This window comes from Ranitomeya variabilis, chromosome 3, assembly GCF_051348905.1.
Source record: "Ranitomeya variabilis isolate aRanVar5 chromosome 3, aRanVar5.hap1, whole genome shotgun sequence".
Lineage (NCBI taxonomy): Eukaryota > Metazoa > Chordata > Amphibia > Anura > Dendrobatidae > Ranitomeya > Ranitomeya variabilis.
Window position 1 is genome coordinate 638,105,801 of NC_135234.1, and position 14,843 is coordinate 638,120,643.

General features: G+C 45.9%; 1 protein-coding gene across 2 annotated transcripts in view; it reads right to left on the reverse strand.

Annotated features, from left to right (window-relative positions):
- The window catches only part of DNAJC14 (DnaJ heat shock protein family (Hsp40) member C14), a 32,961-nt gene extending 20,654 nt beyond the window's left edge, over positions 1-12,307 (reverse strand). For both annotated transcript variants that reach the window (XM_077297592.1, XM_077297594.1), the window contains exons 1-3: positions 12,156-12,307; positions 3,830-5,282; positions 973-1,079 (exon numbers count right to left, since the gene is read on the reverse strand). In XM_077297592.1, the coding sequence (XP_077153707.1) occupies positions 973-1,079; positions 3,830-5,218 (1,496 nt within the window). In that variant the 5' untranslated portion in view covers positions 5,219-5,282; positions 12,156-12,307. The remainder of the gene's footprint in view (positions 1-972; positions 1,080-3,829; positions 5,283-12,155) is intronic.
- Positions 12,308-14,843: the final 2,536 nt, after the last annotated feature.

A 14,843-nucleotide genomic window follows, 5' to 3' on the forward strand; every position in this document is an offset into this window, starting at 1 on the left:
ACATGCACATGTAATGCCTCGTTACTCCTCTTGTGCATCAGCCAAACTGCTGGTGGTTCCGGCCAAGTAGTACTGGGGGTCCCATTAGCAGAACAACCCAAGCTTAATTTTGGAGGAGAGTTCTAAAGCAGAAACACCCTTCAATGGGCCTGTAAATCAGCTAATCAATGTCCAGTAAAAACGTTTAATAATTAGATGAATTAATATTCCTGCTGAGATTTGACATAAGTGAATGTCCACCTGTCACCACTATTTTCACATCCTAGAATAGTATAAAAATTATTTTGCAACATGCTATAACATTTGCCAAAGTCTGACCTTTGGGACACGACACTCACCAATCCTAAAAGCAAAGCAGCAAAGGGAGGTGTAGTTGTAGTGAAGCGGAGCAGTTAAATGATAAAGGTCAGAACGTGCATCATGAGAGTCATGCCAAAAAATGTGTACAGAATTAGTTTTAGGAAGTCAAGCACATGACTGTATTACAGTTCATATGGCTCCGTACGTAATAGGCCACTCACTCAGGTTTACTGCCTTAGCATTGCTTGAATTTTATACAGAGGTGCCCCCCCAACCCACCAGCTGTGAATGAAAATCTATCTATGGCAGTATATCCATCTATATCTATAGGAGAGCAGCTCCATACTAATGAGGCACATGGTTTTGGTGTGTCCATGAGGCCCAAGTGTAGGAAAGTAGCCATTACTTACGAGGCTACTCAGAGCTCTACATTTGTGGAATACTCTACAGAATTTGTTGCCTGCACACGTACAGAGCTGTATCAGTGCTACTTAAACATGTCAGGCTAAGATTTTCTTTACTTTTGTGGCTCATGTGATACTTAATTCTCATGTTGATTATTTGCCTAATGCAGGGCCACTGTCACTCAAGTCACTGAGTAAAGAAGTTTGATTTCCTGGAGGAAGTCCATCATCAAGGTCTTATAAGAGATCCTCATCTTTGCGCACTTACAGTTCATACTCTTTTCTCTTATCTGGGTTACTGACAGTATCCCATGCTGCCCGTAAAACCTTAAAAGCTTCTTCTGCTCGAGGATGATTGTTCTTGTCAGGATGAACCTGTTACAAAAAAAAAAAAAAAAAAAAAAAAAAAAAAACACATTAAAAAGAAGGAAGGAAAAGATAATTCTAAGGCTACTTTCACACTAGCGTTAACTGCATTCCGTCACAATGCGTCGTTTTGCCGAAAAAACGCATCCTGCAAAAGTGTTTGCAGGATGCGTTTTTTCGCCATCGATTAACATGAAGCGACGCATTGTGACGGATTGCCACACGTCGCACCCGTCGTGCAGTGGCGGACCGTCGGGAGCAAAAAACGCTACATGTAACGTTTTTTGCTCATGACGGTCCGCTTTTTCCGACCGCGCATGCGCGGCCGGAACTCCGCCGGAACTCCGCCCCCACCTCCCCGCACCTCACAATGGGGCAGCGGATGCGCTGGAAAAATGCATCCGCTGCCCCCGTTGTGCGGCGGGGACAACGCTAGCGTCGGGGACCTCGGCCCGACGCACGGCGACGGGCCGAGCCCGACGCTAGTGTGAAAGAAGCCAAGCAGAACATTGCAAACACTCCTTTTCTGAATGAAACTCAACTAAAATGCCCCAACTTTCATCAATGGCTGTCCAAAAAGAATGGATCTTCCTCAACCATTTCCTGTAGTCATTGCTAGGATCGCTGAGGGCATATACAAGAAGGAGCCACAACAAACTAAAGCAGTCCCATCACACAATACACTATAATATTAAAAATGGAGGCTCAAACGTGGAGCATTTAACACTTTGCTTAAAGGGAAGCGCTGATCTAGATAAACTAATAAGATCAGGTCATGCATGCAAAAGGAATATGAAAATTGACCACCCCTCTTTTGGTTTATATGAAGAATGCTGCAACACTTGTGGTGGGGGAAGAGGTGTTCATCTCACTTCTGGTAGTTGTGCATGTCAGGCACAATGCTGATGCCAAGTGGTGAATGACGGCAGTTCTGGGGCGCTACAGCACCTTCCACCCGCTCCTGGCATCCTGCTCAGGAGCTGTGATCCAGTGAAAAAATAATGAAAAGGAGCACAGTGGAAATCCACAGGGCTCCATGGTCTGAGTCAGGAACCACCTGATGAAGGGGACGGGTGGTCCCTGAAACGCATTGTGTTGAATAAGTTTACTTTTCTTATCTGACCTGGGTGGTTCCTGACTCAGAACTTGGAGCTCCACTGCTCAACTTTCATTGTTTTTCAGTGCAAAAGAAAAACAGAAACATGAGCTCCAACTACCCAATTCTACTAGAATTACAGGATTTAAAAGACAAAAGGAAAAAGGATCATATCAGAAAAATCAAAGTGGCCGAACTGTCATTCTAGGTCCTACGTGCATAAAGGGGAGCTTGCCAGGGGATTCAAGCTGCTCAGACTACAGGCATGAAATCCAGATAAGCTCCATCTTTACAGAGATGTCAATCATTCTGAAATGCTCCCATATTTCAGAATAAAATATTGATTTTCCTCACTTGTGTCAATACCAAACTGTTTCTGTGAATGGCAGCCATCTGTAATGTTAGAGCGGTGAATACTGACCCTTGTACTTGGAGCTACCATCCCCTTTACTTGATACTTCATCTTTGAACCCCACGTTTGTGTAATATGTTTAAAACCCTTTCAGCTATGTTCAATAAAATGTTATATGTTATTATGTGTGAGTGCAGAGACCGGAGAGACCGACATCAGTATGTCTCTAGCAGGAGTGAATATTTGTGTTGTCATATCCATTTAAAAGTGCAGTAGTGTCTCATATTATACGGTCACCGGAGGGAAGCAGTAGTCTGAAACAGTTTGACATCAGTCTCGAGAAGTACTGCACAAGAGGGTAAATCCTACAGCCAATGTATCTAGAAATCTATTGCTGGAGCCCAACTTTACTTTTTCTCCACTGATGACTATGGAAAAATCTTACCACGACTAAATAAATGCTGAAAACAACTCCCCCATGTTTTCCATCACAAACCAAGCATACTGGAGAAAAATCTTATTTCACGTCATATGCAAATGATTCATTAAAGGTGTGGTCCTTCCTCAGGCTGAAAGTCTGCAGTCACAATGTGACCGCTGCTGGAAGATTGGTGGTTCACTTTTGACTGAGTGCACGCCAAGCAAACATAGGCGCGGGAGCGCCAAGGCAACCAAGACAACACAGCACTAACTGCAACTTTTCTCCTTCAAATATATCCCTTCCATTTCAAGTACCAAACGACATTTGATAAAGACCTCAGTGGAGTCCAAACATCCTTACTTGGTCGCATACTTCAAGTTCACAATTAATTTTGTTTGTTCGCACAAAATAAAGAAACTTGCATCACCAAAAAACAGTGTGCAGTGAATCTCAGTAGGTGACTGCTGAATTGTGAGTCCTCACATCGTGTGCACTGCACACTGTGAAGATTCTCCAGTGCCAAGAAAAAGCAGTCATGTGACCACAAGTATTTGATTTGCATACTTTCGGCCATGTCTGGCCTCCCACAATACACTTGCAATTAGCGAGGCCGCACCAATCTAGTCAGCATGTGACTTCATGTATGCAAGTCACGTACTTGAGGTCATGCGTCCACCAAATCCGCATGATGTGAGAATTCACAAGTCTGCAGTCACATATTTGTTTAGCTTTGTTTAGACACACACATCTGCCATAATGATATAGCCCACAAGGTCATCTAGTCACCTTTGGGTCTGTATAGGGGCAGGTTTGTAATATTAGCTAATATACTAATGTCTTAAGCAAAAACCCCACATCCACTGACAAAATTTACAAAAAAGAATACTCACCAACACGGCCAGCTGTCGGTAAGCTTTTTTAAGCTCTACATCACTAGCGTTCATCTCTACTCCCAACACTTGAAATGGATTTAAATCCTCCTCAGGAATATCAACCATAGAAAGCAATCGTTCCAGCTCATGTCTGGGAGGGAAGCGGCCTCCCGTACTGGGAGATCCCGCTGAGGTCCATGAAGGTTCTTTCTGTGAAGTTAATTTGGAAGGCGATAATTTCCCTGTCCATCTTCTGAACAGACTGACTAAACGCTTACAAGTCCTGTTTTGTGTGACTAAGGCCCAGATTGTATGCAGTCTAGTAGAAATCCAGGATCTCCAGGTGCTATGCTCTCCAACTCTGTCCACAGTTTTCTTAATATACTGCCAACAAAGTCGAGCACAGCGCACAGAAAGCATAAATAGCAGGAAGAGCAAAGCACACAACATCTTAAAAACACGTAAAATCCATGATCCACAATCGCAAACGAGGACCCAAAAATCCTTAGCACGATGTTTTACCCATAATCCAAAGGTCATTATTTGAGTTCTTAAACTGCCCAAGTCGTGAGAAGGAAGCCAAACCGTTGTATACAACAGCATGCCAAGTGACTCCACACATTCACCGATCAACAGCACCAAATCAATGAGAACCTGAATACAATAGTTAGAAAACTGAAGCAATGGTTGAGGAATGAAGGATCTCAGCTGGTGTCTCCCATCCCCATGACTTTTCTTGCGACCCAGTTTGTGCTTGCCGCTAGCAGGACCTTGTCGAGCATCCTTTTTAGACTCGTCCCTGGAACAATTCCGGGTTTTCCCTCTTCGACCTTTTCTACCACTTATTCCTTTGCAAGAATCATCCTCTGCAAATCTGCCAGAAATTTCCTCTTCACCTCCATCCTCATTTAATGACTGCTGCTGGTAGCAAGAAAAATGCTGGCAGTCCTGGCTACAAGTATGGTCGCCAATATCAGAGTACGTGCCACCACTAATACAGTCACAATCTGAGTTGATGAATCGTGGGGATTCATAAACTGTAGTTTCTTGTTGATGTTTCGGGTCTTCAGGAAGTTCCATAGTATTGTATCCAGAGGCTTCTTCAGAGAGAAATTCCTTAGTCCATACCTCACTAGCCACATCTGAAGGCTGAGGACCTCCAACAGAATCATGGAAGCAACTGTGCTTAGGCACGAAAGACTGATTGTTCCTGAACACCTCTGATACTGTGTCTGGCGATCCGTCACCAATGAGTTCAAATGCATGTTTTACATGTCCGCAAGCAGAAAGGCCACGGTTGTTTCCTGGTCCAGATTGGTGTGTGCCATTCCTTTCATGGGCGTTATTGCAATAAGAGTGCGCTGGGGTGGCCAGTCTACCCCTCTCTCTACTAATTTGCTTCTCCATCTACTGTCCCACTAATGGGGCACTCCAGGCGCTAGGTTACTGCATTCATGGTCCTCCTTTTATCCTGCAGAACAAACAAGAATCAGATTTCATTAGTCATGCTACTGGTGCATTCTTTTTATGGTGTTCACCACGTATCATAAATAACATTTTAACTTTACATTGCAGTCACAATGTTCACAGGAAAAAAAAAAAAAAAAAAAAAAAGAAAACCCTAACACACGACAATTTGTCAGCTGCTTAGACAGAAAAGGTGACCTAGGAAGAAATAGTTGCAGCACTCTGCAGATAAAGGTTGTTAGCAAAATTGACGTGCAATATACAGGTGCTTCTCACAAAATTAGAATATCAAAAAGTTAATGTTTTTCAGTTCTTAAATACAAAACGTGAAACTCATATAAAGTCATTACAAACAGAGTGATCTATTTCAAGTGTATTTCTGTTTATGTCGATCATGGCTTACAGCCAAAGAAAACCCAAAAGTCATTATCTCAGTAAATTAAAATAATTAACAAAAACACCTGCAAATACTTAAGCATTTAAAAAGGTCCCTTAGGGTACCGTCACACATTGAAATTTTCATCGCTGCGACGGCACGATTCGTGACGTCGCAGCGTCGTATAATCATCGCTCCAGCGTCGTAGACTGCGGTCACACGTTGCAATCACGGCGCTGGAGCGATGCCGAAGTCCCCGGGTAACCAGGGTAAACATCGGGTAACTAAGCGCAGGGCCGCGCTTAGTAACCCGATGTTTACCCTGGTTACCAGCGTAAACGTAAAAAAACAAACAGTACATACTCACCCGTCGGTGTCCTTCAGGTCCCTTGCCGTCTGCTTCCTGCTCTGAGTGCAGCCGTACAGTGAGAGCAGAGCGCAGCACCGCTGTGATCTGCTCTCACTTTCCGGCCGGCACTCAGAGCAGGAAGCAGACGGCAAGGGACCTGAAGGACACCGACGGGTGAGTATGTACGGTTTGTTTTTTTACGTTTACGCTTGTAACCAGGGTAAACATCGGGTTACTAAGCGCGGCCCTGCGCTTAGTTACCCGATGTTTACCCTGGTTACAAGCGAAGACATCGCTGGATCGCTGTCACACACAACGATCCAGCGATGTCAGCGGGTGATCAAGCGACGAAAGAAAGTTCCAAACGATCTGCTACGACGTACGATTCTCAGCAGGGTGTCTGATCGCAGTAGCGTGTCAGACACAGCGATATCGTAACGATATCGCTAGAACGTCACGAATCGTAACGTCGTAGCGATGGAAATTTCAATGTGTGACGGTACCCTTAGTCTGTTTCAGGAAGCTCCATAATCATGGGGAGGACTGCTGACTTGACAGATGTCCAGAAGCAAGTCACTGACACACTCCACAAGGAGAGTAAGCCACAAAAGGTCATTGCTAAAGAAGCTGGCTGTTACAGAGTGCTGTATCCAAGCATATAATGGAAAGTTGAGTGGAAGGAAAAAGTGTGGTAGAAAAAGGTGCACAAGCAACAGGGATAATCACAGCCTTGAATGGATTGTTAAGAAAAGGTCATTAAAAAAAAAATGGGGGGAGATTCACACCACACACACACACATACACGTCCAGGACATGAGCTGCAAGTGTCACCTTTCTTGCGTCAAGCCACTCATGACCAATAGATAAACGCTTCTGGTGTTACCTGGCCAAGGAGAAAGAGCTGGACTGTTGCTCTTAGTCCATGAAAGTAAATTTTGCATTTCATTTGGAAATCAAGGCCCCAAAGTCTGGATGTAGAGTGGAGAGGCACACAATCCAAGCTGCTTAAGGTCTAGTGTGAAGTTTCCACAATCAGTGATGGTTTGGGGAGCCATGTCATCTGCTGGTGTAGGTCCACTGTGTTTTATCAAGACCATAGTCAGCGCAGCCATCTACCAGGAAGTTTTAGAGACTTCATGCTTCCTTCTGCCGACAAGCTTTTTGGAGATGGAAGTATCATTCTCCAGCAGGACTTGGCACCTGTCCACACTGCCAAAAGTACTAATACCTTGTTTAAAAACAACAGTATCACTCTGCTTGATTGGCCAGAAAACTCACCTGACCTTAACCCCCTAGAGAATCTATGGGGCCATTGTCAGGAGGAAGATGAGAGACACCAGACCCAACAATGCAGACGAGCTGAAGGCTGCTATCAAAGTAACCTGGGCTTCCACAGTGCCACAGGCTGATCGCCTCCATGACACACCCCATTGATGCAGTAATTGAGGCAAAAGGAGCCCCGACCAAGTATTGAGTGCATCTACTGAACATACACTTCAGTAGGTCAACATTTCGGATTTTAAAATCATTTTTCAAGCTGGTGTTATAAAGTATTCTAATTTACCGAGATAATGAGACTTTTGGGTTTTCATTGGCTGCCATAATCATCAACATTAACTAACAGAAATAAACACTTGAAATAGATATTTCCGTAATGACTATATAATATGAGTTTCACTTTTGGATTTAAAGAAATAAAAGAAATTAACTTTTTGATGATATTCTAATTTCGTGAGAAGCACCTGTAGATGTCCTGAGCCTGCCAAGTCCACACTCATAGGGATACTGGTGGGGGCTTAGAAAGATGGAAGGAACGAGGCAAAGGTGGAATGGTAGAGAGTGGGAGCCTGCCAGGCTACAACTTTTGCTTCTTACATTTTCTAATGTTTTATTAAGATGTTGTTTTTCTTAGTCCTACTTGGAGATTGGATCACGCTTGCTCACATATACAGTATATTACACTGCTCCAACATACATACTATTTCACCTGTCAACCACTTAGATTCCACTTTGCTGGTAACCGTAGCACCTAAAGGGGTTAAAGAAAGCCTGTCACCATAGAATGACCGTTTAGCCACACAAAGAGCACCTAATTGAGCAGTTCAGTGCTCACCTTTTGCAAGGGAAAAAAAAAAAAAAAAAAAGATAGTGGGGTTGGAACCTCAGCTCACCGACTCCACAGCCTAACCAGGGGTGTCAAACTGCATTCCTCAAGGGCTGCAAACAGGTCATGTTTTCAGGATTTCCTTGTATTGCACAGGTGATAATTTAATCACCTGCACAGAATGATTCCAGCACCTTGTGCAATGAGAAGGAAATCTTGAAAACACGCATGGTTTGAGGCCCTCGAGTAATGCAGTTTGACACCCCTGGCCTACAGGATGAAAAATAGACCTGTGTTTCACACCGTCTACCACTTCCCGGTTGTGGTGTCCAGAGATTTTAGGACTATGGATATTTACATCTCCACACGGCTTACACTGGGAGGTTTATTTTTTGCTGTGTTACTCTGGATCCTGACACATTTAGCTCATACAGCTCTAATGACATGAACTGGATCAGTATCCTAACCAGAAGCAGAGCCTTAGCTCATTGATGTGTCTGGCCAAGCCAGCATTCCTCCAGGTCCAGAGACTTTACTGACAGCCTTACAGAACTAAATATCTATTCCTGGAAATATGTCTTACCCCATTCACAAAAAAAGATTCATTATTGTACCATGTTATATAAACCTGTTGCTACCTACACACAAGTTCCCATACAGATAGATGGTGTAAGTCAGCATAAGCCGAGACATCACCAATGGAAATATCATATGTATTGTGGGCAAGCTCAAATCAACTGTCCAGTTCTCCGTCTATTGTAAAAGGGATTGACATTGCTAATAACTACCGAGGAGCCAAAATGATAAAGTTCACATCATCGTTTTGCTGATAAGTCATTGTCCACTTGCGCCAGATGTATTATGCGAGATTTTCTGTGGATTTGCCCCAGTTCCCACCTCTTTCAATGTAGCAGGGGTGAATTCACAGCAAAATCTGAACGTTACAGCTGATTTTATGGATTTTGCAAAATAGTCAGCTAGCGGATTTGCAGGAAAAAAAAATATCACTATTACCAAAAATTAGCCCTTAAAAAGAAAGAACTGGAAGTTGTTTTTGTTTGTTTTGTCCCCACAATGCCCTGCAATCACCATTAGAGGAATACATAGTCCATGGTTCAGAAAACCAATAACAGAAGCTGACAGCAGGCCAATTTTACATGCAGAAATCTCCGACAGCCAGCGTGAGGTGAACCTGTCATTTCATGTGAATGATCAGAACACACTGTACCTGTGTACATGAGGAGTAACGCCGTCTGATTATAGACGAGTTGTGTCCGGCAGTTTTCATCAGTTTTAACCTTTGCACGTTATTTTCAGTAATCGCTGATCTAGTTGCTACGATGGCTGCTGTATACAGTACACAGATACGCGGGATGCTTTTACTGGGCTGCCTGTTGTAGTTTTGATAAAATCAGTTTATATCAGCAGCGGATTATCACTAGAGGACTAAAACCTGCTGTCATGTAGTCCTCCATATTTATGAGCCCTATGTAACCCCATCCCCACCACTGACTAGCAGCCTTCTGCCTATGCACAGCGTACACAGTACTGCCAATCAGTGGTGGGTGGCGGGGTTATACAGAGCTCAGCTTCAGAAAACTCCTAGATCTGCAGCAGAGAGAATAGGGATTTTATGAAAATTCATCAAGCAGCCCACTAAGTGACACATTGCTGGAACATGGGTGTCTACCTCTCTCAGATGGGGGGGGGGGGGGGGGGAAACCTGATGACAAACCATGTTTACATGTTTTGGTTTGGGTTAAAAATAACTGATGTAAAATACTGACCAGATACCGAACATGTGAACGTGGCCTAAAACACAGACCAAAGCAACGGCTTGTTCTCTCTGAGCACTCCGCCTTTGTTCGCTTCCTCACTCCATAGACTTCAATAGCCAGATGCAATATAAAATCTCACTGAGCCACAGTCTACCTTTTTCTCTCCCCAGAGCGGATGGTGAGTTCATGAAGCAGGGAAGGTAAAGAAGTGGCTCATTAGTGGAGAAAAAAAGAAGCATATTTCTCTGATTTAAAAACAAACAAAAAAAAAAAAAAATATATATATATATACACTCATTTTTTTCATTCACTTGCACCACGTTTGTTGAAGCAACCACAATCATTTCAGCAGAATAAAAAAAAAAATTATGTATACACATACATACATCTCTCTATCAAAACCACAAAGTGTGAACTGGGTTCAAATAAATGTTCCAAATGCCTGTTTATGCTCCAAATCAGGGGCAGATACAGACAGGAGAGGGCCCCTGTGCAAGAGCAATACCTGGGCCGCCTGAGGTCCGATAGTTCATCACCATGCACTCCTCTATATATCTGTCAGATGCTGCTTACTGCTTTGGAGGGGGTTGTGACCCCCTTACCTGTCAGCTCTGTCCAGGTGCACGGGTGGCATCAATGGTTTGTCTACCTCAGGATCCCAACGCTGTGTGAATTTGAGATTCAAATCTTTAAAAAACATATTGAGGATTTTTTTTTCTTTTTTTGCAGAATACAAAAAAAGCGCACGACGTGTAGAAGCACAGCAGTCACATTGTACGAGGCACCATTGCAGAAATCCAGGCTGTATGGAGACTGGAAGGAGACGCAGCCGGGAAGCCATAGAAGCGCCAGGTGAGGGGCGGATAGAGTTTATTTGTATTTTATCCCATCTGCATCAGCAGAGTCACAGGCAGATCTGCTCAGAGCAGCACAACATGGTGCAGATCTGCACTGCACGTTTCTGGTGGTAGCTGCACCGTGTGACCAGACGCTGACAGATTAGTCGCAGTGTGATACAGCTTTCTCTTTATGCCAACTGTAGCAGCGCCATACTGGAGACTGGCCACACCATGTAACCCCCGCCGTGGACTTCAGGTGTGCAGCTACACTGGGGATCGGCCGTGGCAGCGCCATACTGGAGACTGGCCACACCATGTAACCCCCGCCGTGGACTTCAGGTGTGCAGCTACACTGGGGATCGGCCGCGGCAGCGCAATACTGGAGACTGGCCACACCATGTAACCCCCGCCGTGGACTTCAGGTGTGCAGCTACACTGGGGATCGGCCGCGGCAGCGCAATACTGGAGACTGGCCACACCATGTAACCCCCGCCGTGGACTTCAGGTGTGCAGCTACACTGGGGATCGGCCGCGGCAGCGCAATACTGGAGACTGGCCACACCATGTAACCCCCGCCGTGGACTTCAGGTGTGCAACTACACTGGGGATCGGCCGTGGCAGCGCCATACTGGAGACTGGCCACACCATGTAACCCCCGCCGTGCACTTCAGGTGTGCAGCTACACTGGGGATCGGCCGTGGCAGCGCCATACTGGAGACTGGCCACACCATGTAACCCCCGCCGTGGACTTCAGGTGTGCAGCTACACTGGGGATCGGCCGTGGCAGCGCCATACTGGAGACTGGCCACACCATGTAACCCCCGCCGTGGACTTCAGGTGTGCAGCTACACTGGGGATCGGCCGTGGTAGCCCCATACTGGAGACTGGCCACACCATGTAACCCCCGCCGTGGACTTCAGGTGTGCAGCTACACTGGGGATCGGCCGTGGTAGCGCCATACTGGAGACTGGCCACACCATGTAACCCCCGCCGTGGACTTCAGGTGTGCAGCTACACTGGGGATTGGCCGTGGGTTGGGCTGATGCACATTGGGGTGTAACACTAGATGCCTTTATGTGGCCAGAGCAGCATCAGATCCTGCGGAGGTGACATGTGGCCCCTGAGGGGAGCAGCGATTCCATACATAGGGGTCCATCCCTCTAGGCTGACAGAGCAGGCTCCATGGGGGAGTATCTACCTCTACCCCGGCGGCCCCCCAGTGAGGGGTAGGCGATGTACGGACGTCAGTGAATGGAGCTCGCCATGACCGGCAGCAGTGTGTCACTCATCCGTCCACAGCCCCAGTAGCCATGGCGTCACCGCTGCCTGTCATGTACGGTGGGGCACAGTGAGGAGCGGGGTCAGGTCGCTGTATGAGGTGACTGGACGGGCGGCCCCCCGGATAGTGTGCAGTGCACGGAGCTCCCTTACCAGCCTGGCAGCTCCGGAGATAGGGCGGCGCAGCTCCCCTGCTGGCGGCACTGTGCACGGGTCACCGGGAACAGCTGGCCCGTTTCCCCGGGTTGCTCCGAGCTGCTGCTTCTAGCAGGCACACTCTGCCCAACATCACTTCCGGGACTGACGTACATAACATGTCAGCGTGACCAGTGACGTCATCACGTCCCAATGACTTGGGGCTCAGTGGAGGGGGGGGGGTGTGTGTGTGTGTGTGTGTGTGTGTGTGTGTGTGTGTGTGTGTGTGTGTGTGTGTGTGTGTGTGTGTGTGTGTGTGTGTGTGTGTGTGTGTGTGTGTGTGTGTGTGTACGTGTGTGTGTGTACGTGTGTGTACGTGTGTGTGTGTACGTACAATATATGTCCCAATGTGATCTGTATGATGTGTGTTATACACTATATATATTATCAATGTACAGTATGTACACTATATGAGGACGTACTAAAAAGAATGAAGGCAAGGAATAAATAAAAAGAATGAACATAATAACTTATACGTCCAAAAATATAGAGAAGTATTATAGATTTCTTATGCATCTCGGATATGGAATGAACATTAATTATATGTAGATAATTAGGAAATGAACACATATCCCATATAAAAAGGTGCATATTTTATTCCCTGTGTTTGATAGGTGAGGAGTGAATGAAATCTATGTAGTGTAGGAATCTGTACTCACTCGGCTGCGGTTGAGGTAGGCACATGGAGCGGTATTGTTGAAATGTCCAAGCAAGTTTATTAAAGGGACACTGTCACCTGAATTTGGAGGGAACAATCTTTAGCCATAGGGGCGGGGTTTTCGGGTGTTTGATTCACCCTTTCCTTACCCGCTGGCTGGCTGCAATATTGGATTGAAGTTCATTCTCTGTCCTCCATAGTACACGCCTGCGTAAGGCAAGATTGCCTTGTGCAGGCATGTACTACGGAGGACAGAGAATGAACTTCAATCCAATATTGCAGCCAGCATGCAGCCAGCGGGTAAGGAAAGGGTGAATCAAACACCCGAAAACCCCGCCCCTATGGCTAAAGATTGTTCCCTCCAAATTCAGGTGACAGTGTCCCTTTAAAACTGCACTGCATAAACCGCTCTGGATAGCCAAAACAAACGAACAGCCTTTTCCAGCACAAAGTGAAAAGCAAACAGAAAAATAAACAGTCCATATAGTACTGCGGGTCCGTCCACTCAGGTCAGTGTGTTTAGCAACACACACTGGAGGTCTTCACACCTCCAGCCACAGACACTGAATGAAGTAAAGTAGATGGATGTTCAGCACAGCCCGGGGTGGAGGTGCATAAGAGTAGGTGCCCAGACCTTTGAATGTAATATAGAATATACTCAACACACTCCAGGGAGTCTGATGCAAAAAGGGTGTTTAATACATACAGTATTCACATTCACAAACGTTTCAGTCTGCGAAAGACCTTCATCAGTGTGGTCTATTTTTTGAGCCAAAGGGTGTATACTGTTAACCCTTTATAGAGAATTTGCATCAGGTTCTGGAGTAAAACAGGATTAAGGGCATGTTCACACTTTGCAGATTTTGCTGCGGATTTTTCCGCAGCGGATTTGGAAAAACCGCTGCGGTTTTCGCTGCGGATTTTCCTGCGGTTTCTTCTGCGGATTCCTCTGCGGGTTTTCAACAGCACTTTCCTATTGGTGCATGTTGAAAACCGCTGCGGAATCCGCAGAAAGAAGTGACATGCTCCTTCTTTTTTTCCGCAGCAATTCCACGTGGTTTTTAAAGGGATTTTCCGCAAAGTGGGAACAGCGGTTTTTGTTTTCCATAGGGTAACATTGTACTGTACCCTGCATGGAAAACTGCTGCGGATCCGCAGCGTCAAATCCGCAGCGGATCCGCAGCAAAAACCGCAAAGTGTGAACATAGCCTAACTGTTTACAGATAGAGGGCTGACACTAGCCTGTCGAGCACTGGAGATAATAAAAGGAGGGGGGTCTTGCAGATAGAGGGCTAGACAAGCCGATCACGCCTGCAGGAGGCTGGAGGGTAGGAGAGGAGACGCGGTATCCACCGCAAGTCTGAGATGCTGCAGGCAAAAAATAGAGCACACTGATGAAGGTCTTTCGCAGACCGAAACGTTTGTGAATGTGAATACTGTATGTATTAAACACCCTTTTTGCATCAGACTCCCTGGAGTGTGCTGAGTATATTCTATATTGCAGACACTGAATGAGACATTTGGCCTCCATTTTATTAGCCAAACCACGCTCCTGGGGTTGGGATATGTGAGCAGTCATTCCCACCCATCTCTTATAACCGCTCGTAAAATGCGGCGCTTGAATGGCCAAATAATTATCTCAACACTATATATGCTAGAGCATACTTCTGAGCTCACATCACCACAGCTAATAGCCGCGATGACACAGCTCCCCTCAAGAACTCGTCTGGTGGCCATCTTACATACCCTCCCCCTCTGCCCAAAACCGGGGGGGGCTTGGCACCTTCTGCCAACAAACAGTGGACTCTCGACAGAGCATCTGCATCGCCATGCAGTTTCCCTGGCCTATGATCCACATGGAAATTAAAATCCTGAAGTGCTAGGAGCCACCTGGTCTCTCGGGCATTGTTCCCTTTTTCTCCCTCATCCACTTCAGTGGTGCATGGCCTGACACAAGCCTAAACTTCCTGCCCAAGAGGTAGTACCTT